This window comes from Scyliorhinus torazame, chromosome 10 (genome assembly GCF_047496885.1).
Source record: "Scyliorhinus torazame isolate Kashiwa2021f chromosome 10, sScyTor2.1, whole genome shotgun sequence".
Classification (NCBI taxonomy): Eukaryota; Metazoa; Chordata; class Chondrichthyes; order Carcharhiniformes; family Scyliorhinidae; genus Scyliorhinus; species Scyliorhinus torazame.
Window position 1 is genome coordinate 264,688,304 of NC_092716.1, and position 23,834 is coordinate 264,712,137.

The following is a 23,834-nucleotide window of genomic DNA, read 5'->3' on the forward strand; positions in this document are numbered from 1 at the left end:
CAGTGGGCACCCCTGCCTCATTCCCCTATGCAATCCAAAGCTCCGTGAACTCATCCCGTTTTTCCGTCCCCTCGCCACCGGGGCCACCTACAGCATCGGACCCACACACAAACCTCGGCACAAACCAACCCAAACCCTCAAGCAGGTACCGGCACTCCACCCAGCTGGAACCCTTCTCCGCGTCCACAAAGACTACTATCTCCGGTATCTGTCCCTTCGAGGTCATGGCCACACTTAATAACCGCCTAATGTTGCTGAGAGTTTGCCTGCCCATCACAAAACCCGCTTGGCTCTCTGCAACCACTCCCGGAACGCATCCCCTACCCTCCCTGCCCTTACACTCCCGGAACGCATCCCCCTACCCTCCCTGCCTCTACACTCCCGGAACGCATCCTCCCACCCTCCCTGCCTCTACACTCCCGGAACGCATCCCCTACCCTCCCTACCTCGACACTCCCGGAACGCATCCCCTACCCTCACTGCCTCTACACTCCCGGAACGCATCCCCCTACCCTCCCTGCCTCTACACTCCCGGAACGCATCCCCTACCCTCCCTGCCTCTACACTCCCGGAACGCATCCCCCTACCCTCCCTGCCTCGACACTCCCGGAACGCATCCCCTACCCTCACTGCCTCTACACTCCCGGAACGCATCCCCCTACACTCCCTGCCTCTACACTCACGGAACGCATCCCCCTACCCTCCCTGCCTCTACACTCCCGGAACGCATCCCCTACCCTCCCTGCCTCTACACTCCCGGAACGCATCCCCCTACCCTCCCTGCCTCTACACTCCCGGAACGCATCCCCCTACCCTCCCTACCTCGACACTCCCGGAACGCATCCCCCTACCCTCCCTGCCTCTACACTCCCGGAACGCATCACCCTACCCTCCCTGCCTCTACACTCCCGTAACGCATCCCCTACCCTCCCTGCCTCTACACTCCCGGAACGCATCCCCTACCCTCCCTGCCTCTACACTCCCGGAACGCATCCCCCTACCCTCCCTGCCTCTACACTCCCGGAACGCATCCCCCTACCCTCCCCGCCTCTACACTCCCGGAACGCATCCCCCTACCCTCCCTGCCTCTACACTCCCGTAACGCATCCCCTACCCTCCCTGCCTCTACACTCCCGGAACGCATCCCCCTACCCTCCCTGCCTCTACACTCCCGTAACGCATCCCCTACCCTCCCTGCCTCTACACTCCCGGAACGCATCCCCCTACCCTCCCTACCTCGACACTCCCGAAACGCATCCCCCTACCCTCCCTACCTCGACACTCCCGGAACGCATCCCCTACCCTCCCTGCCTCTACACTCCCGGAACGCATCCCCCTACCCTCCCTGCCTCTACACTCCCAGAACGCATCCCCCTACCCTCCCTGCCTCTACACTCCCGGAACGCATCCCCCCACCCTCCCTGCCTCTACACTCCCGGAACGCATCCCCCTACCCTCCCTACCTCGACACTCCCGGAACGCATCCCCTACCCTCACTGCCTCTACACTCCCGGAACGCATCCCCCTACCCTCCCTGCCTCTACACTCCCGGAACGCATCCCCTACCCTCCCTGCCTCTACACTCCCGGAACGCATCCCCCTACCCTGCCTGCCTCTGCACTCCCGGAACGCATCCCCCTACCCTGCCTGCCTCTACACTCCCGGAACGCATCCCCCTACCCTCCCTGCCTCTACACTCCCGGAACGCATCCCCTACCCTCCCTGCCTCTACACTCCCGGAACGCATCCCCCTACCCTCCCTGCCTCTACACTCCCGGAACGCATCCCCTACCCTCCCTGCCTCTACACTCCCGGAACGCATCCCCTACCCTCCCTGCCTCTACACTCCCGGAACGCATCCCCTACCCTCCCTGCTTCTACACTCCCGGAACGCATCCCCCTACCCTCCCTGCCTCTACACTCCCGGAATGCATCCCCTACCCTCCCTGCCTCTACACTCCCGGAACGCATCCCCCTACCCTCCCTACCTCGACACTCCCGGAACGCATCCCCTACCCTCCCTGCCTCTAACTAATAATAATATTATTATTATTATTAACTTGGACAGCATTTTCACATCCGTGTTTTAACAATGATATGAGCCTGTATGCCCCATACTCCCAACGGGTCCTTCGCCTTCTTCAGGATTAGCGTGATCGAAGCCTGGGCCATTGTGTCCGGGAGCTCCCCCTTCTCCAGCGCCTCGTTAAACATTCCCATAGATGAGGTACCAACTTCATCGCAAAATTCATCCCTTATATGCTTTCCATCACCTCTCTCAGCCCCTGCGGCTCCTCCAGCGCCTGCCTCCTCTCCTCATCCAGCCTTGGGAATTCCAGTTCATTCAAAAACCACCCCATATCCCCTTCCTCACCCCCTGGATTGGCCCTATATAACTTTCCATAGTACTCCCTGAACGGCTTGTCAATCTTCCCCGGCTCCAGCACTCCCTTCGCCCCTTCCCTGACCGTACTCTCAGAATTTCCCTGAACACGACTTGCCTCTGTAGCTCATGGACACAATGTTGGATCTCCACATCCATGTCAGCCTTGGCGGGTACAGGTGAATGCCGTGACAGTACATTCTCTAGGCTTCTGAGTCATCACCGTTTGAGATGAGGCTGGAATTTAAACTGTGGGTCAGCTGACTTATTTTCCTCCCCTTTTTCTTGCTGGTACCTGGTGTGGAGAAGACAAAGGTTTAGTGGCTGCCTGTGCAGACACCCTTATTAAAACAATGTTTCACATTGTCGGTGCATCTGACAACTGCAGACGAGGCATTCTTACTGGCTCGCTGGGGACATCCTTTCGTGCTTCCTGGCTAATTTGGCTACCACTTCGAAAGACTATCAGACATAGGAGCAGAATTAGGCCACTCGGCCCATCGAGTCTGCTCCTCCATTCAATCATGGCTGATATTTTCTCATCCCCATTCTCCTGCCTTCTCCCCATAACCCCCGATCCCCTTATTAATCAAGAGCCGACTTCCGGGTGCGGCGATGACCAGCTAAGTCGCACGTTTCGGCAGCTCCCGGTGGAACGGACTTTTGGGCTCTTAATAAGAGCCCCAACGGCAATTTTAACGGCTAAAAGTACTGTGCGGTAAACCAGAAGGGAATCCCTCCTGGATACGGATGGAAAAAGGAGAGGAAAGTGGCCGGATTGCGGTGGATCCTCTAGAGCAGCGGCAAGGAAGGCAAGCAAAAACCAAGATGGCGTCGGAAGGTGGCAGTTTAATATGGGGCCCTGAACAACACGAGTTTTTGAAACGCTGCGTGGAAGAGCTTAAAAAGGAGATGAAGAAGGAGCTGTTGGCCCCGATATTACAGGCGATTGAAGGGCTAAAAGATGAGCAAAAGACCCAGGAGCGGGAGCTTCGGGTCGTGAAGGCAAAGGCTGCCGAGAACGAGGACGATATACAGGGCCTGGTGGTGAAGACGGAGATGCACGAGGCACACCATAAACGATGGGTGGAAAGGCTGGAGGTGTTGGAGAATAATGCGAGGAGGAAGAATTTAAGGATTCTTGGTCTTCCTGAAGGTGCAGAAGGGGCGGATGTCGGGGCATATGTGAGCACGATGCTGCACTCGTTAATGGGAGCGGAGGCCCCGGCGGGTCCGTTGGAGGTGGAGGGAGCATACCGAGTGATGGTGCGAGGACCGAGAGCAGGAGAAATTCCCAGAGCCATAGTGGTGAGATTCCTCCGTTTTAAGGACAGAGAGATGGTCCTCAGATGGGCAAAGAAAACTCGGAGCAGTAGGTGGGAGAACGCGGTGATCCACATATATCAAGACTGGAGTGCGAGCTTTAATCGGGCCAAGGCGGTGCTTCATAAAAAGAAGATTAAATTTGGAATGCTGCAGCCGGCAAGACTGTGGGTCACATATCAAGGGAAGCACCACTACTTTGAAACGGCGGATGAGGCGTGGACATTTATTGTTGAAGAGAAATTGGAATAAGCGGGTTATTAAAAAAGAACGTTTGAGACAAAGTGGTGGGGCGAATATGGGGGGGGCGAAGAAAAGGGGGGAGAGATGATTTTGATGTTGTTAGTCCTGCGACCCGGTAACTTTTCTCTCTTCCACATGTTGTGGGGGAGGGAGGAAGGGAGGTGGAGGAGCCGGGGGGCGTAGGCCATTGGGGGCGGGGCCAAAAGGGAAGCGCGGGCTTTGTTCCCGCGCTATGATAATTATGGCGGGAATAGGGAAGCAGAAAGGAGGGGGCGTCGCACGGTGCGAGCCGAGGTCACGGGGGAAAGCCGAGGTCGGCCAGAGTTTGCTGACTTCTGGGAGCAACATGGGGGGTGTAACTACGCTAGTGGGGGATCTAGCGGGGGGGGGTGGGAGGGGGGATTTACTGGGTTGCTGCTGCTGGGGAGAAGGGGGAGCTGGCATGGGGTGGGGTGGGCGGGGCGGGAGGGCACCGCCTGGGGGGGGACACAGCTGCGTGGGAACCGGGTGAGGAGCTGGATAAAAGGGGATGGCTAATCGACAAGGGGGGGGTAAAGAGCCCCCCCAACCCGGTTGATCACGTTGAATGTGAGAGGGCTGAACGGGCCGATAAAGAGGGCACGGGTACTCGCACACCTTAAGAAACTTAAGGCAGATGTGGTTATGTTACAGGAGACGCATTTGAAACTGATAGACCAGGTTAGACTACGCAAAGGATGGGTGGGGCAGGTGTTTCATTCGGGGCTAGATGCAAAAAACAGGGGGGTGGCTATACTAGTGGGGAAGCGGGTAATGTTTGAGGCAAAGACCATAGTGGGGGCAGATACGTGATGGTGAGTGGCAAATTACAGGGGGAGGCGGTGGTCTTGGTGAACGTATATGCCCCGAACTGGGATGATGCCAACTTTATGAGGCGCATATTAGGACGTATCCCGGACCTAGAGGTGGGGAAGTTGGTAATGGGTGGAGATTTTAACACTGTGCTGGAACCAGGGCTGGACAGATCGAGGTCCAGGACTGGAAGGAGGCCGGCAGCAGCCAAGGTGCTTAAAGACTTTATAGAACATAGAACATAGAAAATACAGCACAGAACAGGCCCTTCGGCCCACGATGTTGTGCCGAACCTTTGTCCTAGATTAATCATAGATTATCATTGAATTTACAGTGCAGAAGGAGGCCATTCGGCCCCCTGAGTCTGCACCAGCTCTTGGAAAGAGCACCCTACCCAAACTCAACACCTCCACCCAACACCAAGGGCAATTTGGACATTAAGGGCAATTTATCATTGGCCAATTCACCTAACCCGCACATCTTTGGACTGTGGGAGGAAACCGGAGCACCCGGAGGAAACCCACGCAGACACGGGGAGGACGTGCAGACTCCGCACAGACAATGACCCAAGCCGGAATCGAACCTGGGACCCTGGAGCTGTGAAGCAATTGTGTAGCAATTTATGGAGCAGATGGGAGGAGTAGACCCATGGAGATTTAGCAGACCTAGGAGCAAGGAGTTTTCGTTTTTCTCCTATGTCCACAAAGTTTATTCGCGAATAGACTTTTTTGTTTTGGAAAGGGCGTTGATCCCGAAGGTGAGGGGGACGGAGTATACGGCGATAGCTATTTCGGATCACACTCCACACTGGGTGGACTTGGAGATAGGGGAGGAAAAAGAACGGCGTCCACCCTGGAGAATGGACATGGGACTAATGGCGGATGAGGGGGTGTGTCTAAGGGTGAGGGGGTGTATTGAAAAGTACTTGGAACTCAATGATAATGGGGAGGTCCAGGTGGGAGTGGTCTGGGAGGCGTTGAAGGCAGTGGTTAGAGGGGAGCTGATATCAATCAGGGCGCATAAAGGAAAGCAGGAGAGTAGGGAACGGGAGCGGTTGCTGCAAGAACTTCTGAGGGTGGACAGGCAATATGCGGAGGCACCGGAGGAGGGACTGTACAGGGAAAGGCAAAGGCTACATGTATGATTTGATTTGCTGACAACGGGTACTGCAGAGGCGCAGTGGAGGAAGGCACAGGGTGTACAGTACGAATATGGGGAGAAGGCGAGCAGGTTGCTGGCCCACCAATTGAGGAAAAGGGGAGCAGCGAGGGAAATAGGGGGAGTGAGGGATGAGGAGGGAGAGATGGAGCGGGGAGCGGAGAGAGTGAATGGAGTGTTCAAGGCATTTTATGAAAGATTATATGAAGCTCAGCCCCCGGATGGGAAGGAGAGAATGATGTGTTTTCTGGACCAGCTGGAATTTCCTAAGGTGGAGGAGCAGGAGAGGGTGGGACTGGGAGCACAGATCGAAATGGAGGAAGTAGTGAAAGGAATTAGGAGCATGCAGGCGGGGAAGGCCCCGGGACCGGATGGATTCCCAGTTGAATTTTACAGGAAATATGTGGACTTGCTCGCCCCGCTACTGATGAGAACTTTTAATGAGGCGAGGGAAAGGGGACAGCTGCCCCCGACTATGTCAGAGGCAACGATATCGCTTCTCCTAAAGAAGGAAAAAGACCCGCTGCAATGCGGGTCCTATAGGCCTATTTCCCTCCTGAACGTAGACGCTAAGATTCTGGCCAAGGTAATGGCAATGAGGATAGAGGATTGTGTCCCGGGGGTGGTCCATGAGGACCAAACGGGGTTTGTGAAGGGGAGACAGCTGAATACGAATATACGGAGGCTGCTAGGGGTAATGATGATGCCCCCACCAGAGGGGGAAGCGGAGATAGTGGTGGCGATGGATGCCGAGAAAGCATTTGATAGAGTGGAGTGGGATTATTTGTGGGAGGTGTTGAGGAGATTTGGCTTTGGAGATGAGTATATTAGATGGATACAGCTGCTGTATAGGGCCCCAATGGCGAGCGTGGTCACGAATGGACGGGGGTCTGCGTATTTTCGGCTCCATAGAGGGACGAGGCAGGGATGTCCTCTGTCCCCATTATTGTTTGCACTGGCGATAGAGCTCCTGGCAATAGCATTGAGGGGTTCCAGGAAGTGGAGGGGAGTACTCAGGGGAGGAGAAGAACACCGGGTATCTCTGTATGCGGACGATTTGTTGTTGTATGTGGCGGACCCGGCGGAGGGGATGCCAGAGATAATGCGGATACTTGGGGAGTTTGGAGAATTTTCAGGATATAAACTGAACATGGGGAAAAGTGAGTTGTTTGTGGTGCATCCAGGGGAGCAGAGCAGAGAAATAGAGGACTTACCGCTGAGGAAGGTAACAAGGGACTTTCGCTACTTGGGGATCCAGATAGCCAAGAATTGGGGTACATTGCATAGGTTAAAATTGGTGGAACAGAAGGAGGAGGACTTCAAGAGATTGGACATGGTATCCCTGTCACTGGCAGGGAGGGTGTAGGCGGTTAAAATGGTGGTCCTCCCGAGATTCCTCTTTGTGTTTCAGTGCCTCCCGGTGGTGATCACGAAGGCTTTTTTCAAAAGGATTGAGAAGAGTATCATGAGTTTTGTGTGGGCCGGGAAGACCCCGAGAGTGAGGAAGGGATTTTTGCAGCGTAGTAGGGATAGGGGGGGCTGGCACTACCGAGCCTAAGTGAGTACTACTGGGCCGCCAATATCTCAATGGTATGTAAGTGGATGGGAGAAGAGGAGGGAGCGGCGTGGAAGAGATTGGAGAGGGCGTCCTGCAGGGGGACTAGCCTACAAGCTATGGTGACGGCGCCGTTGCCGTTCTCACCGAAGAAATACACCACAAGCCCGGTGGTGGTGGCTACTCTGAAAATTTGGGGGCAGTGGAGACGGCATAGGGGAAAGACGGGAGCCTCGGTGTGGTCCCCGATAAGAAATAACCATAGGTTTGCTCCGGGGAGAATGGATGGGGGATTTGGAACATGGCAAAGAGCAGGAGTAACACAATTGAGAGATCTGTTTGTAGATGGGACGTTTGCAAGTCTGGGAGCGCTGACCAAAAAATATGGGTTGCCCCAAGGGAATGCATTCCGGTATATGCAACTGAGGGCTTTTGCGAGGCAACAGGTGAGGGAATTCCCGCAGCTCCCGATGCAGGAGGTGCAGGACAGAGTGATCTCAAAGACATGGGTGGGGGACGGTAAGGTATCAGACACATATAGGGAAATGAGGGACGAGGGGGAGATTATGGTAGATGAGCTGAAAGGGAAATGGGAAGAAGAGCTGGGGGAGGAGATTGAGGAGGGGCTGTGGGCTGATGCCCTAAGTAGGGTAAACTCATCGTCCTCGTGTGCCAGGCTAAGCCTGATACAATTTAAGGTGTTACACAGGGCGCATATGACTGGAGCACGGCTCAGTAAATTTTTTGGAGTAGAGGATAGATGTGCGAGATGCTCGAGAAGCCCAGCGAATCACACCCACATGTTCTGGTCATGTCCGGCACTACAGGGGTTTTGGGTGGGGGTGACAAAGGTGCTTTCGAAGGTGGTGGGGGTCCAGGTCGAACCAAGCTGGGGGTTGGCTATATTCGGGGTTGCAGAAGAGCCGGGAGTGCAGGAGGCGAAAGAGGCCGATGTTTTGGCCTTTGCGTCCCTAGTAGCCGGAGACCTGGATAAATGACATGGCAGGGTTATAAAGCTGGAACGGATTAAGTTCGTCCTAAGGGGATCGGCTCAAGGGTTCACCAGGCGGTGGCAACCGTTCGTCGAATACCTCACAGAAAGGTAGAGGGAATGGAAAAGAAGAAGACAGCAGCAGCAACCCAGGGGGGGGGGGGGGGGGGGGCGGGGCAGGAACCAGAAGGACTCTCAGGGATGTTAGTGTATAAGTATAATATGTATAGGTTGTTGTTATAGGTAATTGTATACTGGACGGCTGAATTGTATTTTTTGGAGGGTATTTATTTGGGACAAGGCAGTTGCCATTTAGTTTTGTTTTTTTAATTTTGATGTTGTTTATATATTATTTATTTCTTGTTTAAAAAACTGGCCATTGTTATTTATATTGTTATATTACTGTGTGAAAGATACACAATGTACTGTTATGGTTGGCCAAAAATTTTGAATAAAATATATTTTTTTAAAAAATTAATCAAGAGCCTATCTATCTCTGTCTTAAAGACACTCAGTGATTTGGCCTCCTCAGCCTTCTGCGGCAAAGAGTTCCACATATTCACCACCCTCTGGCTGAAGAAATTCCTCCTCATCTCTGTTTTAAAGGATCGTCCCTTTAGTCTGAGATTGTGTCCTCTGGTTCTAGTTTTTCCTACAAGTGGAAACATCCTCTCCACGTCCACTCTATCCAAGCCTCGCAGTATCCTGTAAGCTTCAATAACATCCCCCCTCATCCTTCTAAACTCCAACAAGTACAGACCCAGAACCCTCAACTGTTCCTCATACGACAAGCTCTTCATTCCAGGGATTATTCTTGTGAACCTGCTCTGGACCCTTTCCAAGGCCAGCACATCCTTCCTTATATATGGGGCCCAAAACTGCTCACAGTACTCCAAATGGGGTCTGACCAGAGCCTTATACAGCCTCAGACGTACATCCCTGGTCTTGTATTCTAGCCCTCTCGACATGACTGCTAACATTGCATTTGCCTTTCTCACTGCCGACTGAACCTGCACATTAACCTTAAGAGAATCGTGAACAAGGACTCCCAAGTCCCTTTGTGCTTCTGATTTCCTAAGCCTTTCCCCATTTGGAAAATAGTCCAAGCCTCCATTCCTCCTTCCAAAGTGCATAACCTCACACTTTTCCACATTGTGTTCCAGTGTATTGCCCACTCTCCGAGCTTGTCCAAGTCCTTCTGCAGCCCGCCTGCTTCCTCAATACTACCTGTCCCTCTACAGATCTTTGTATCATCTGCAAACTTAGCAACAGTGCCTTCAGTTCCTTCTTCCAGATCATTAATGTATATTGTGAAAAGTTGTGGTCCCAGCACAGACCCCTGAGGAACACCTCTAGTCACCGGCTGCCATCCTGAAAAAGACCCCTTTATCCTCACTCTCTTCCTCTGCCAGTCAGCCAATCCTCTATCCATGCCAGGATCTTGCCCTGAACACCATGAGCTGTTAACTTATGTAATAGTCTCCGATGCGGCACCTTGTCAAAGGCCTTCTGGAAACCGAAATAAATCACGTCCGCTGGTTCTCCTTTGTCTAACTTCCTTGTTACCTCCTCAAAGAACTCCAACAGATTCGTCAGACACGACCTCCCTTTGACGAAGCCGTGCTGACTCAGTCCTATTTTACCGTGCACTTCCAAGAACTCCACAATCTCATCTTTAATAATAGACTCTCAAATCTTGCCAATCACCGAAGTCAGGCTAACCGGCCTATAATTTCCCGTCTTCTGCCTCCTTCCCTTCTTAAACAGTGATGTTATATTAGTCACTTTCCAGTCCTCCAGGACCCTTCCTTCCTCCAGTGATTCTTGAAAGATCATCACCAATGCCTCCACAATCTCCTCAGCTATCTCTTTTAGGACCCTTGGGTGTAGTCCATCCGGTCCAGGTGATTTATCCACCTTCAGACATAGAACATAGAACAATACAGCGCAGTACAGGCCCTTCGGCCCACGATGTTGCACCGAAACAAAAGCCATCTAACCTACACTATGCCATTATCATCCATATGTTTATCCAATAAACTTTTAAATGCCCTCAATGTTGGCGAGTTCACTACTGTAGCAGGTAGGGCATTCCACGGCCTCACTACTCTTTGCGTAAAGAACCTACCCCTGACCTCTGTCCTATATCTATTACCCCTCAGTTTAAGGCTATGTCCCCTCGTGCTAGCCATTTCCATCCGCGGGAGAAGGCTCTCACTGTCCACCCTATCTAACCCTCTGATCATTTTGTATGCCTCTATTAAGTCTCCTCTTAACCTTCTTCTCTCTAACGAAAACAACCTCAAGTCCATCAGCCTTTCCTCATAAGATTTTCCCTCCATACCAGGCAACATCCTGGTAAATCTCCTCTGCACCCGTTCCAAAGCCTCCACGTCCTTCCTATAATGCGGTGACCAGAACTGTACGCAATACTCCAAATGCGGCCATACCAGAGTTCTGTACAGCTGCAACATGACCTCCTGACTCCGGAACTCAATCCCTCTACCAATAAAGGCCAACACTCCATAGGCCTTCTTCACAACCCTATCAACCTGGGTGGCAACTTTCAGGGATCTATGTACATGGACACCTAGATCCCTCTGCTCATCCACACTTTCAAGAACTTTTCCATTAGCCAAATATTCCACATTCCTGTTTTTCCTTCCAAAGTGAATCACCTCACACTTCTCTACATTAAACTCCATTTGCCACCTCTCAGCCCAGCACTGCAGCTTATCTATATCCCTCTGTAACCTGCTACTTCCTTCCACACTATCGACAACACCACCGACTTTAGTACCGTCTGCAAATTTACTCACCCACCCTTCTGCGCCTTCCTCTAGGTCATTGATAAAAATGACAAACAGCAACGGCCCCAGAACAGATCCTTGTGGTACTCCACTTGTAACTGAACTCCATTCTGAACATTTCCCATCAACCACCACCCTCTGTCTTCTTTCAGCTAGCCAATTTCTGATCCACATCTCTAAATCACCCTCAATCCCCAGCCTCCGTATTTTCTGCAATAGCCTACCGTGGGGAACCTTATCAAACGCTTTGCTGAAATCCATATACACCACATCAACTGCTCTACCCTCGTCTACCTGTTCAGTCACCTTCTCAAAGAACTCGATAAGGTTTGTGAGGCATGACCTACCCTTCACAAAGCCATGCTGACTATCCCTGATCATATTATTCCTGTCTAGATGATTATAAATCCTGTCTCTTATAATCCCCTCCAAGACTTTACCCACTACAGACGTGAGGCTCACCGGTCTATAGTTGCCGGGGTTGTCTCTGCTCCCCTTTTTGAACAAAGGGACCACATTTGCTATCCTCCAGTCCTCTGGCACTATTCCTGTATCCAATGATGACATAAAAATCAAAGCCAATGGTCCAGCAATCTCTTCCCTGGCCTCCCAGAGAATCCTAGGATAAATCCCATCAGGTCCCGGGGACTTATCTATTTTCAGCCTGTCCAGAATTGCCAACACCTCTTCCCTACGTACCTCAATGCCATCTAATCTATTTACCTGGAGCTCAGCATTCTCCTCCACAACATTATCTTTTTCCTGAGTGAATACTGACGAAAAATATTCATTTAGTATCTCGCCTATCTCTTCAGACTCTACACACAACTTCCCATCCCTGTCCTTGACTGGTCCTACTCTGTCCCTAGTCATTCGCTTATTCCTGACATACCTATAGAAAGCTTTTGGGTTTTCCTTGATCCTTCCTGCCAAATACTTCTCATGTCCCCTCCTTGCTCGTCTTAGCTCTCTCTTTAGATCCTTCCTCGCTACCTTGTAACTATCCATCGCCCCAACCGAAACTTCACACTTCATCTTCACATAGGCCTCCTTCTTCCTCTTAACAAGAGATTCCACTTCTTTGGTAAACCACGGTTCCCTCGCTCGGCACCTTCCTCCCTGCCTGACCGGTACATACTTATCAAGAACACGCAGTAGCTGATCCTTGAACAAGCCCCACTTATCCAGTGTGCCCAACACTTGCAGCCTACTTCTCCACCTTATCCCCCCCAAGTCACGTCTAATGGCATCATAATTGCCCTTCCCCCAGCTATAACTCTTGCCCTGCGGTGTATACTTATCCCTTTCCATCCTTAACGTAAACGTCACCGAATTGTGGTCACTGTCCCCAAAGTGCTCACCTACCTCCAAATCCAACACCTGGCCTGGTTCATTACCCAAAACCAAATCCAATGTGGCCTCGCCTCTTGTTGGCCTGTCAACAAACTGTGTCAGGAAACCCTCCTGCACACACTGTACAAAAAACGACCCATCTAATGTACTCGAACTATATCTTTTCCAGTCAATATTTGGAAAGTTAAAGTCTCCCATAATAACTACCCTATTACTTTCGCTCTTATCCAGGATCATCCTCGCCATCCTTTCCTCTACATCCCTAGAACTATTTGGAGGCCTATAGAAAACTCCCAACAGGGTGACCTCTCCTTTCCTGTTTCTAACCTCAGCCCATACTACCTCGGAAGATGAGTCCCCATCTAGCATCCTCTCCGCCACCGTAATACTGCTCTTGACTAGCAGCGCCACACCTCCCCCTCTTTTGCCTCCTTCTCTGAGCTTACTAAAACACCTAAACCCCGGAACCTGCAACATCCATTCCTGTCCCTGCTCTATCCATGTCTCCGAAATGGCCACAACATCGAAGTCCCAGGTACCAACCCATGCTGCCAGTTCCCCTACCTTGTTTCGTATACTCCTGGCATTGAAGTAGACACACTTCAAACCACCTACCTGAACACTGGCCCCCTCCTGCGACGTCAAATCTGAGCTCCTGACCTCTATACTCTCATTCTCCCTTACCCTAAAACTACAATCCAGGTTCCCATGCCCCTGCTGCATTAGTTTAAACCCCCCCAAAGAGCACTAACAAATCTCCCCCCCAGGATATTTGTGCCCCGCAGGTTCAGATGTAGACCATCCTGTCTGTAGAGGTCCCACCTTCCCCAGAAAGAGCCCCAGTTATCCAGAAATCTGAATCCCTCCCGCCTGCACCATCCCTGTAGCCACGTGTTTAATTGCTCTCTCTCCCTATTCCTCATCTCACTATCACGTGGCACGGGCAACAACCCAGAGATAACAACTCTGTTTGTTCTAGTTCTGAGCTTCCATCCTCGCTCCCTGAAAGCCTGCCTGACATCCTTATCCCCTTTCCTACCTATGTCGTTAGTGCCAATGTGGACCACGACTTGGGGCTGCTCCCCCTCCCCCTTAAGGACCCGGAAAACACGATCCGAGACATCACGTACCCTTGCACCTGGGAGGCAACATACCAAACGTGAGTCTCTCACGCTCCCACAAAATCTCCTATCTGTGCCCCTGACTATAGAGTCCCCAATTACTAATGCTCTGCTCCTCTCCCCCCTTCCCTTCTGAGCAACAGGGACAGACTCTGTGCCAGAGGCCCGTACCCCATGGCTTACCCCTGGTAAGTCGTCCCCCCCACAAGTATCCAAAGCGGTATACTTGTTTCTCAGGGGAACGACCGCAGGGGATCCCTGCACTGACTGCTTTTTCCCAGTCCCTCTTACAGTTACCCACCTATCTCCAATCTTTGGTGTAACTAATTCCCTGAAGCTGCTATCTATGACCCCCTCTGCCTCCCGAATGATCCGAAGTTCTTCCAACTCCAGCTCCAGTTCCCTAACTCGGTCTTGGAGGAGCTGGAGATGGCAGCACTTCCTGCAGGTAAAATCAGCAGGGACACTAACTGCATCCCTCACCTCAAACATCCTGCAGGAGGAACCTTTCAGTTTCCTCAGATCCTTCTCCTTAGTAATGGTCACTGCACTCACCTCTGCCCCCTGGTTCTCCTGGAGCTCTGGCATCTCACTGGTGTCTTCCACCGTGAAGACTGATGTAAAGTAACGATTCAGTTCCTCTGCCATTTCTTTGTTTCCTATTATTACTTCTCCAGCCACGTTTTCCAGTGGTCCAATGTCTATTTTTGCCTCTCTCTTACCTTTTATATATTGAACAAAACTCTTCCTATCTTCCTTTATATTACTCGGTAACTTGCACTCATATTTCATCTTCTCTCCCCATATTGCTTTTTTAGTTGGCTTCCGCTCGCTTTTAAAGACTTCCCAATCATCTGGCTTCCCACTAATTCTCGCCACTTTGTATGCTTTTTCTTTTGCTTTTATGCTGTCCTTGACTTCCCTCATCAACCATGGAAGCCTTGTCCTCCCCTTAGCATGTTTCCTCCTCCTTGGGCTGAATTTCTGTTGTGCCTCGCAAATAATCCCCAAAAAATTCCTGCCGTTGCTGTTCCACTGTCTTCCCTGCTCGGCTCCTTTTCCAATCAACTCTGGCCAGCTCCTCCCCATGTCTTCGTAGTTACCCCTATTCAATTGTTATACCATTACATCTGATTGCAGCTTCTCCCTCTCAAACTGCAGGGTAAATTCTATCATATTGTGGTCACTGCTCCCTAAAGGTTCCTTCACGTTAAGATCCCTAATCAAGTCCGCCTCATTACACATCACCAAACCCAGAATTGCCTGTTCCCTAGTAGGCTCTACCACAAGCTGCTCCAAAAAAACATCTCTTAGACATTCCACAAATTCCTTTCCACCTGCATATTGAAGTCCCCCATGATTATTGTAATATTGCCTTTTTTACATGCCTTTTCTAACTCCTGATTTATTTTCTGTCCCACATCCTGACTACTGCTAGGGGGCCTGTACATAACCCCCATCAGTGTCTTTTTACCTTTGCGATTCCTCAACTCAACCCACAGAGATTCTATGCCTTCTGATCCTATATCGCTCCTTGCTATCGATTTAACTTCATTCCTTACTCACAATGCAACCCCGCCCCCTTTGCCCATCTGCCTGTCCTTTCGATAGGACACATATCCTTGTCATTTGGGACACGTGGGAAGAAATGTGTGAGTTTCCTCCCAAAAGTCCCGAAAGACGTGCTGTTAGGTGAATTGGACATTCTGAATTCTCCCTCTGTGTACCCGAACAGGCGCCGGAATGTGGGCGACGAGGGATTTTCACAGTAACCTCATTGCAGTGTTAATGTAAGCCTACTTGTGGGAATAAAGATTATTATTAATTAAATTAAACCGGAACACCCGGAGACACGGGGAGATCATGCAGACTTCGCACAGACAGTGACCCAAGCCGGGAATCGAACCTGGGACCCTGGGGCTGTGAAGCAACAATGTTAACCACTGTGCTACCGTGCCACCTGTAGGAATAGGAGTAGGCCATTCAGCCCCTCGTGTTGATGGTCCAACCAGGGTGGGGTCTTACTGGGCCTCTTATTGGGAAGGAGCCTGACCAGGTGACCAAAGTTTCAGTAGGGGCACATTTAATGAATGATCAGAATTCTGTACATTTTTGAATATTCATGGAAAAGGGCAAGAGTGGTCCTTGAGTGAGGGTGCGAAACTGGGGGAAAGTCAACTACAACAGAATTCGGCAAAAGCTGGAGAATGTGGATTGGGAGCGGCTTTTTGAGGGTAAATCCACATTTGATATGTGGAAGTCTTTTAAAGCCCAGTTGATTAGAGAGCAGGACAGACACATCCCTGTGAAAATGAAGGGCAGAAATGGCAAGATTAGGGAACCATGGATGACAGGGGAAATTGTGAGAATAGTCAAAATTATACAGTAAATGGCAGAACCCTTAGGAACATCGACATATAGAGGGATCTGGACGTTCAGGTCCATAATTCCATGAAAATCGCAATGCAGGTGAATAAGGTGATCAAGAAGGAATACGGCATACTTGCCTTCATTGGCTGGGGCATTGAGTAGAAGAGTGGCAGGTCATTTTACAGTTGTATAAAATTTTAGTTAGACCACATTTGGAGTATTGCGTGCCGTTCTGGTCACCACATTATCAGAAGCACGTGGAAGCTTTGGAGAGAGTGCAAAGAAGGTTCACCAGGATGTTTCCAGGTCTCGAGGGTGTTGGCTAGGAGGAGAGGTTGAATAAACTCAGATTGTTTTCGTTGGAAAGGCAGAGGCTGAGGGGGAGACCTGATTGAGGTCTACAAAATTCCCAGTGGTATAGACATGGTTAACAGTCAAGCTTTTTCCCAGGGTGGGAGACTCAATCACAAGGGGGCACAGGTTCAAGGTGAGAGGGGGAAAGTTTAGGGGAGATGTGCGGGGAAAGTTTTCACGTGGCGGGTGGTTGGTGCCTGGAACGCGTTGCCAGTGGAGGTGGTGGAGACGGGCCCGATAGCAACGTTTAAGATGTACCTCGATAGACACATGAGCGGGCGGGGAATGGAGGGGTACAGACTGTTTGGGTAATAAGTAGTAGGTCTAAATAAGGAATGTGGATCGGCGCAGGCTTGATGGGCCGAAGGGCCTGTTCCTGTGCTGTAATGTTCTTTGTTCTTTAAGATACATAAAACCACTGGAGTTATGGAACATATCAGAGTAATGCTACCTTTGCCATTTTCATCTGTGCAGTCAACCAACTGCCTTGATTGTGGGAGATACTGAGAGTTAATTTACACTTCCAAAGCTTAAGTCTCAAGCATGAGAGACTCTACAAGATTGAGTTTTTGTGATTCTTGAACATTTGTTCAAGACTTGAATTTATACAATAATCATTTCTAAATGAACTGCAGTTAAATTGACCATCAAATGAAATGTAAAGAGGTGGAGATTGGAAGATATGAGAAGAAAGCAATGAATTAGCTAAATGGGTGTTGTTCAGACTAGCGAAGGCAGGTTAAGGTCACCAAGGAATCAGTGCTAGATTCACATTTGTTCTCAATGTATAGATGACTTGGACTACAACTTAATTTGCACCATCTCAATCTGCTCATAACACAAAAGTAGAGGGGTTAGCAAATAGCAAGGAGGAGTAAATGTTTTAAGAGAGTAAATGAAAGGCTTATTAGCAGAATAAATTGAATTTGATAGATGAGGTAATTCATAGAACATAGAACAATACAGCGCAGTACAGGCCCTTCGGCCCACGATGTTGCACCGAAACAAAAGCCATCCAACCTACACTATGCCATTATCATCCATATGTTTATCCAATAAACTTTTAAATGCCCTCAATGTTGGCGAGTTCACCACTGTAGCAGGTAGGGCATTCCACGGCCTCACTACTCTTTGCGTAAAGAACCTACCTCTGACCTCTGTCCTATATCTATTACCCCTCAGTTTAAAGTTATGTCCCCTCGTGCCAGCCATATCCATCTGCGGGAGAAGGCTCTCACTGTCCACCCTATCCAACCCCCTGATCATTTTGTATGCCTCTATTAAGTCTCCTCTTAACCTTCTTCTCTCCAACGAAAACAACCTCAAGTCCATCAGCCTTTCCTCATAAGATTTTCCCTCCATACCAGGCAACATCCTGGTAAATCTCCTCTGCACCCGCTCCAAAGCCTCCACGTCCTTCCTATAATGCGGTGACCAGAACTGTACGCAATACTCCAAATGCGGCCGTACCAGAGTTCTGTACAGCTGCAACATGACCTCCCGACTCCGGAACTCAATCCCTCTACCAATAAAGGCCAACACTCCATAGGCCTTCTTCACAACCCTATCAACCTGGGTGGCAACTTTCAGGGATCTATGTACATGGACACCTAGATCCCTCTGCTCATCCACACTTTCAAGAACTTTACCATTAGCCAAATATTCCGCATTCCTGTTATTCCTTCCAAAGTGAATCACCTCACACTTCTCTACATTAAACTCCATTTGCCACCTCTCGGCCCAGCTCTGCAGCTTATCTATATCCCTCTGTAATCTGCTACATTCTTCCACACTATCGACAACACCACCGACTTTAGTATCGTCTGCAAATTCATTTCAGAGACATCCCCTCCAAACAGGTTCCTGCCCCTGCAGCAGTACCGCATCAAAGTCAAAATGCCATTTCCGAGACTCTGACAGAGGTAAACTGTCCGTGTCTCCCCCCCCCCCCCCCCCCCCCGGTCCGTCCGTCTCCACCCCTCTGCAGCCTCTGACAGAGTTGACCACACCATTGCCTTCCAGTGCGCCTCCTCTGTTATCCAGCAGGGTGGTTCCAGATTTATTTATCGAATCAAAACCAGGGAATTATTTACAGTGTCTTCATACCTCCTGCTGCAACATGACCTCTATTATCCTGCTGGATCTGTCCTTGACCCTCCCTATATCTCATCTTCTTGCTGTCCCATGGTGAAGGTGTGATATTTCCCACAACCGCTGATAACACCCAGCGCTACCTCAGCAGTATCTCTCTGGACAGTCCCACAGACTATCTTTCAGACATCCAATATTGGATGAGCTTAAATTTCCTCCAATGAAATATTGGGGAAGGCATAAATGTCACTTTTGACCCCCAAGCTAAACATCCAACCACCTAGTTGCAGCATGGCCTAAGATTGCCTATTTCCAGCTTCGTATCTTCACCCCATCTGAGCTTATCTGCTGAAAACCTCGCTCATGCCTTCATTACCTCTAGACTTGACTGTTCAAACACACTCCTGACTGGTTTCTCACATTCTACCCTCAAATCTTGGTCATCCAAACCTTGCTACCCTTGTTTTAACTCGTAACAAGTTCCATCTATCAGGCACGTGCCTGCTGAACTACATTGACTCCTTGTTGAAAGCTGCAGTTTAATCTGCATACTCCATATTCTGTTCCTGAAAGCCAATTTAAGGATACTCCTGGAGCTAACCTTTACGCAGTCTTTGATTTGTTTACAAAGTAAAACATTGCAAATTTCCACTACAGTTTCAGAAAGTGTCAAAAGAGAAAATGCTGGAAAATCTCAGCAGGTCTGGCAGCATCTGTAGGGAGAGACAAGAGCTAACGTTTCGAGTCCGATGACTCTTTGTCAATGCCCCAGGGCTTTTCTTTTCTCTCCCTACAGATGCTGCCGGACCTGCTGAGATTTTCCAGCATTTTCTCTTTCGTTTCAGATTCCAGCATCCGCCGTAATTTGCTTTTATTCAGAAAGTGTGTCTTTATATTGTGATGAATAAAAGGAATTGGTATGTACATTATTTTTTCTATCTGTTGCAGTAATGTTATTAAAAGCCTGGGTTACGGTATATATTAGTTGCAGTAATATTAAGAAAGATCCTAGATTAAGGTATCTTGTAAAAGGTCAGCTCATGATTAATTTTAACCATTTACTTGTTTACAAAGAAATACATAATGGAACTTTGCTGAGAGACTCCCTGAAGTGTCGATAATTTTAGATGTGTTTATACTTGGTAAGCCGTTAATGGGATATCTGAGTGGGATAGAGATTATGTAATTAATGGGAAGCACCAGGTCTGTAGCAAGTGGTTTTGACTGTAGGATTATTTTAGTCTGACACAGACAGGTTTATTTTAATATAAGAGGTCCCAATTTGTAAGTGGAATCACTCCTTGGGTAAAGTATCCTTTCCTCATGGTTTAACAAGTTGAAAAATTGTTGGGGTCTCGTCCTGCTTCCTGATATAAATTGGGGTCTGGTCCAGTGAAACCCAAATTAATGCCCTCCACCTGCATTAATTAAACAATTATAATACAATTAACACAGCACACACTCAGGCAGCACATTCCGGACCCTGAGGCGACATTGCGTCAATGTGTTTCTTCATGTCACCTTTGTCCTTTTGTTATTTACCTGAAAGCAGTGTCCTCTGGTTCTTGACCTTTCTGCCAATGGGAACAATTTCTTCTCAGCTACTCTCCAGACTCCTCATGATTTACAATGGCTCCATCAAATCGTCTCGCAACCTTCTCTTAAGGAGAACAGCCCAACTTTGCCGATCTATCCTCGTACCTGAAGCTTTTTCATCCCCAGAACTTTGTCATAAATCTTTTCTGCACTCTCACCAATGCCTTGACATCCTTCTTAAAGTGGATAATCCTATCAGGGAAATTCCAACGATGGTAAACTATAGCTTTGAGAGACTGGATGTTCCAGTGGAGGAGATTTAGATTGGAGGTTTATAAAATCATGAGTTCCAGGAGGATTAATAAGAAAAGACCATTCCACTTGGTGCAATAGTAAGGATGAGTAATCAATGCCCAATCATCATGAAGAACAAAAGTTTGAAAACGTGACTGTTCGATCTGGAAACATTTTGACTCTGAGGCAGCGATCACTACATCTGTTCAGAGGGAAATTAATGCTTATTTGAAGCAGAAAAGGTCTTTGTGTCATTCTATGAAAGGTACAGCAGAGACATGATGAAGTGGATTATGTCCTGCTAATAAAAGTCTCATTCCCCTGTCCAAATCCCTGAATGGTCTCGCCCCATCTTATTTATGCAACCCCCCTCCCCTCAGATCTTTGGGCTCCAATTCATGTCGCTGCACATCCCCAATATCATCACTCCACCGTTTGTGGCCAGGCCTTCAGCTGCCTAGCTCCTCGGAACTCAAACTGCCTCCTTCAATTTCGCTGCCCCTCATTTTTACACCCAGATGTTTGCCCAAACATTTGGTCACGAGTCTGAATATATAAACATATTAAGCTGTTTGTTTGAAATCCTGTTTCATAATGTTTCTGTGAAGCTCCTTGAAATGTTTTGCTATTTTAGCAGCATTATATAAAGGCTGCTGGTTCCGAGTACATCTGACTACGCTAGTAAATGCATGCACTCAGGCAATCCCTTTCAAATAACTTGCACCATAGATTGATTGTCTCTTGGTTTCCTGTGAAATGCATCCTTGATATTTATGCTGCCATTGACACCAATGACAAATCCTATATTTGAAGAATCAAAGAATCTTTTTCTGAGGCCTGTCTTCTCCTTTATCGCTCCAACCACCTCTAGTTTGTGCAGCTTTTATATTGTTTAATTTGGATTCCAGGAAATTTGTAAATGAGCAGGTTCCTAGCCTTTACATTGAATTCATCTTCATTATCGCAGAGGGAGACTGATTTATTTCTGCAAATGCCAGGATCTTCCCCTCAAATATTGATGATCTGGCCAGTATATAAAGCATGCTTTGCGTATTAGCAGTAGAGTAACAGAGGTGAAGGAACAAATCTCCAACTCATCCAGTCAGCTGCCAAAGTGTCAGATAGAAGAGCAAAACAAATGCTGTGATAGCGGATCACTCAACCGTCTGCGATGAACCATTGCTATTATCTTCCGCAATGTGTGTCCCAGCTGAGTCTGATTCTAGAAAGCAATCTACATCTTGGGGACTTCATGAGATTGCAAGTGGTTGATCTTTAATAATTGCTGGTGCAAATAAAAATTAACTGCAGATTAGAGAAGTTGTTTCCTCATGTGAGGAGAACAGCCATCAACAGTAATTCACTAACTTATATTAGTAACAGTGTATTGTGAGACCTTTTTGAAGTTAGTGTTTTAATCAGGACTTGCAATTGCGTGCAAGTCATTCAGTTCGGAGTTGGGATTCTTGGCCTGCCATAGGTGTAAATGTTGATTTGAAATAGAATGCTCTGTGCACGCGATGTAAACCATGTATAGTCATGGATTAATTAAACTAACTGGTTTATAACGCTGGAAGAATACCAATGAAAGGACAAGGCAGGTGGCAGTTTTGACTAGTGCAGTTGTGTGATAGGACGCTTAAATGTATTTGAATGCACTGTTAATTTATTTTTCATTTTCTGTTTCCACTGCAGGTGTAGGTCTAGGAATAAATGTATTATGAGTGCTAGTTCAATACTGTCTTCTTATTTATAGAAATCTATTTTTTTTAAATCATTTCCACAGAACCCAAGAAGGATCTTGGCGTACAGGAGCCAGGAATGATCTGGAGAATAACGGGGGGCCTCTACAGCATGACAAAGGGAGCAGTCGGTGCTACACTCGGAGGTGTGGCTTGGGTTGGAAGCAAAAGTCTGGAGCTGACCAAAACCGCCGTGACCACTGTGCCGGTGGCTGGCGCTGGCTTGGTGAAGGGCAGCGTGTCAGCAGTAACCAGTGGAGTCAGTGCCGTCGGCTCAGCTGTTGCCAGCAAGGTTCCTTTTACACCCAAAAAAAAGGACAAATCTGACTGACTAAATTTTTAGGGTACATTTTCCTTAAAACAAAACCAATATTCATCATGATTTAAGTATACCTGGGCATGCTAGGATACACTTGTATATGCTGTTATATTTCTTTTTTAAAGAGAGCAGACAGTGGGATATGTGTTTCTGGAAAACTCTGCTCCTCACTTCACTCCACCACCTGCAGTTCTCATATCACATCTTCACTGTGTGCTGTCAAAAACACAATGAGCAGTTGTCCCCATACTACATGTCCATTGACACAGTATAGCTTTATGCTTCTGGGCTTCTGCTGGTATAAGTGCCAGCATCGTCAGGACAGTAAGTCATACGATCCATAAAGAAGACATTTCCAGTGCTGATTCTTGCAACTAAAATGTCCCAAAGCTTTTTTTGCAGATGGGGATGAAACACATTATTACCACCAAGCGGTCCCCACCACCACCCACCCACTGTATATATTTATTAGTTCCTGCAGTATTTTGTATGCCTGTTTTGTTCCTGCTAATTGGGGCTAATTTTCAGTATTCAGATTTTGCTTTTTATCTGTTGGAGTAGTACGCTATAGGGTAAATGTTGCTTCAAATGTGTCTGTGGCAGAAAATGTTGAATTGTCACATTGGGGACAGTCAGCAACCGGTCTTCAAAAGTATTTCCTACAAAGCAACAAGTCAGTTTTTTGCTTGACAGTGCTCCTCTTTCATATGCCTAACTAGCTCAGTACTCGGATCAACAAGCAACGCTATAATGCTTCAGCGTAGTCGGTTGCATGTTGCCGTATGTAGCCTTACTCTTCACTACAGGTTTAAGTATTATTCCTTGCTATAAATGACTGGCTCAGCAGGTTATTACAATGAAACGTTGATGACCGTGATTCCCACTTGCTATTTGTGCTGATTGCTTTTCGTTGTGCTTTGAAACAGAAAATTAATTGATTGCGAAACATTTAGTTTTTGTCTATAATAGAACTATTTTTGCAAATATGACACCCGAAAGCAATGAATTAGACTGTAATTCTGTATTTTAATGGAAATAAAGTTTGAAAATCTCAATTGTTTGAAAGTGTTCAACTTCATATAGTTTGCACGGTACCTTCCAAAGATCAGTCAGTGCATTTATAGACATTGGGAACATTTTGTATCTATTCATTCGCAGAAAAATCATTTCACTTTAAACATGGGGTATAAGTCACTTCATTTTAATTAGGTTTATTAAAAGCAGTCGCAACAATTGAAAAATGTTAATATAGGATTGTAAAGGGCGTGGCAATATTCAACCTAAAATATTGCTTTTTAATGAAAATGCAAGGGAGCATTGGTTCAAAAGCAAAAATTGAACTAAAAGTATGAAGTCCTTC

General features: G+C 48.3%; 1 protein-coding gene across 3 annotated transcripts in view; it reads left to right on the forward strand.

The window, feature by feature from the left end:
- The window catches only part of LOC140384766 (transmembrane protein 263-like), a 458,167-nt gene extending 434,638 nt beyond the window's left edge, over positions 1-23,529 (forward strand). For all 3 annotated transcript variants that reach the window (XM_072466768.1, XM_072466765.1, XM_072466766.1), the window contains one exon: positions 22,200-23,529. In XM_072466768.1, the coding sequence (XP_072322869.1) occupies positions 22,200-22,486 (287 nt within the window). In that variant the 3' untranslated portion in view covers positions 22,487-23,529. The remainder of the gene's footprint in view (positions 1-22,199) is intronic.
- Positions 23,530-23,834: the final 305 nt, after the last annotated feature.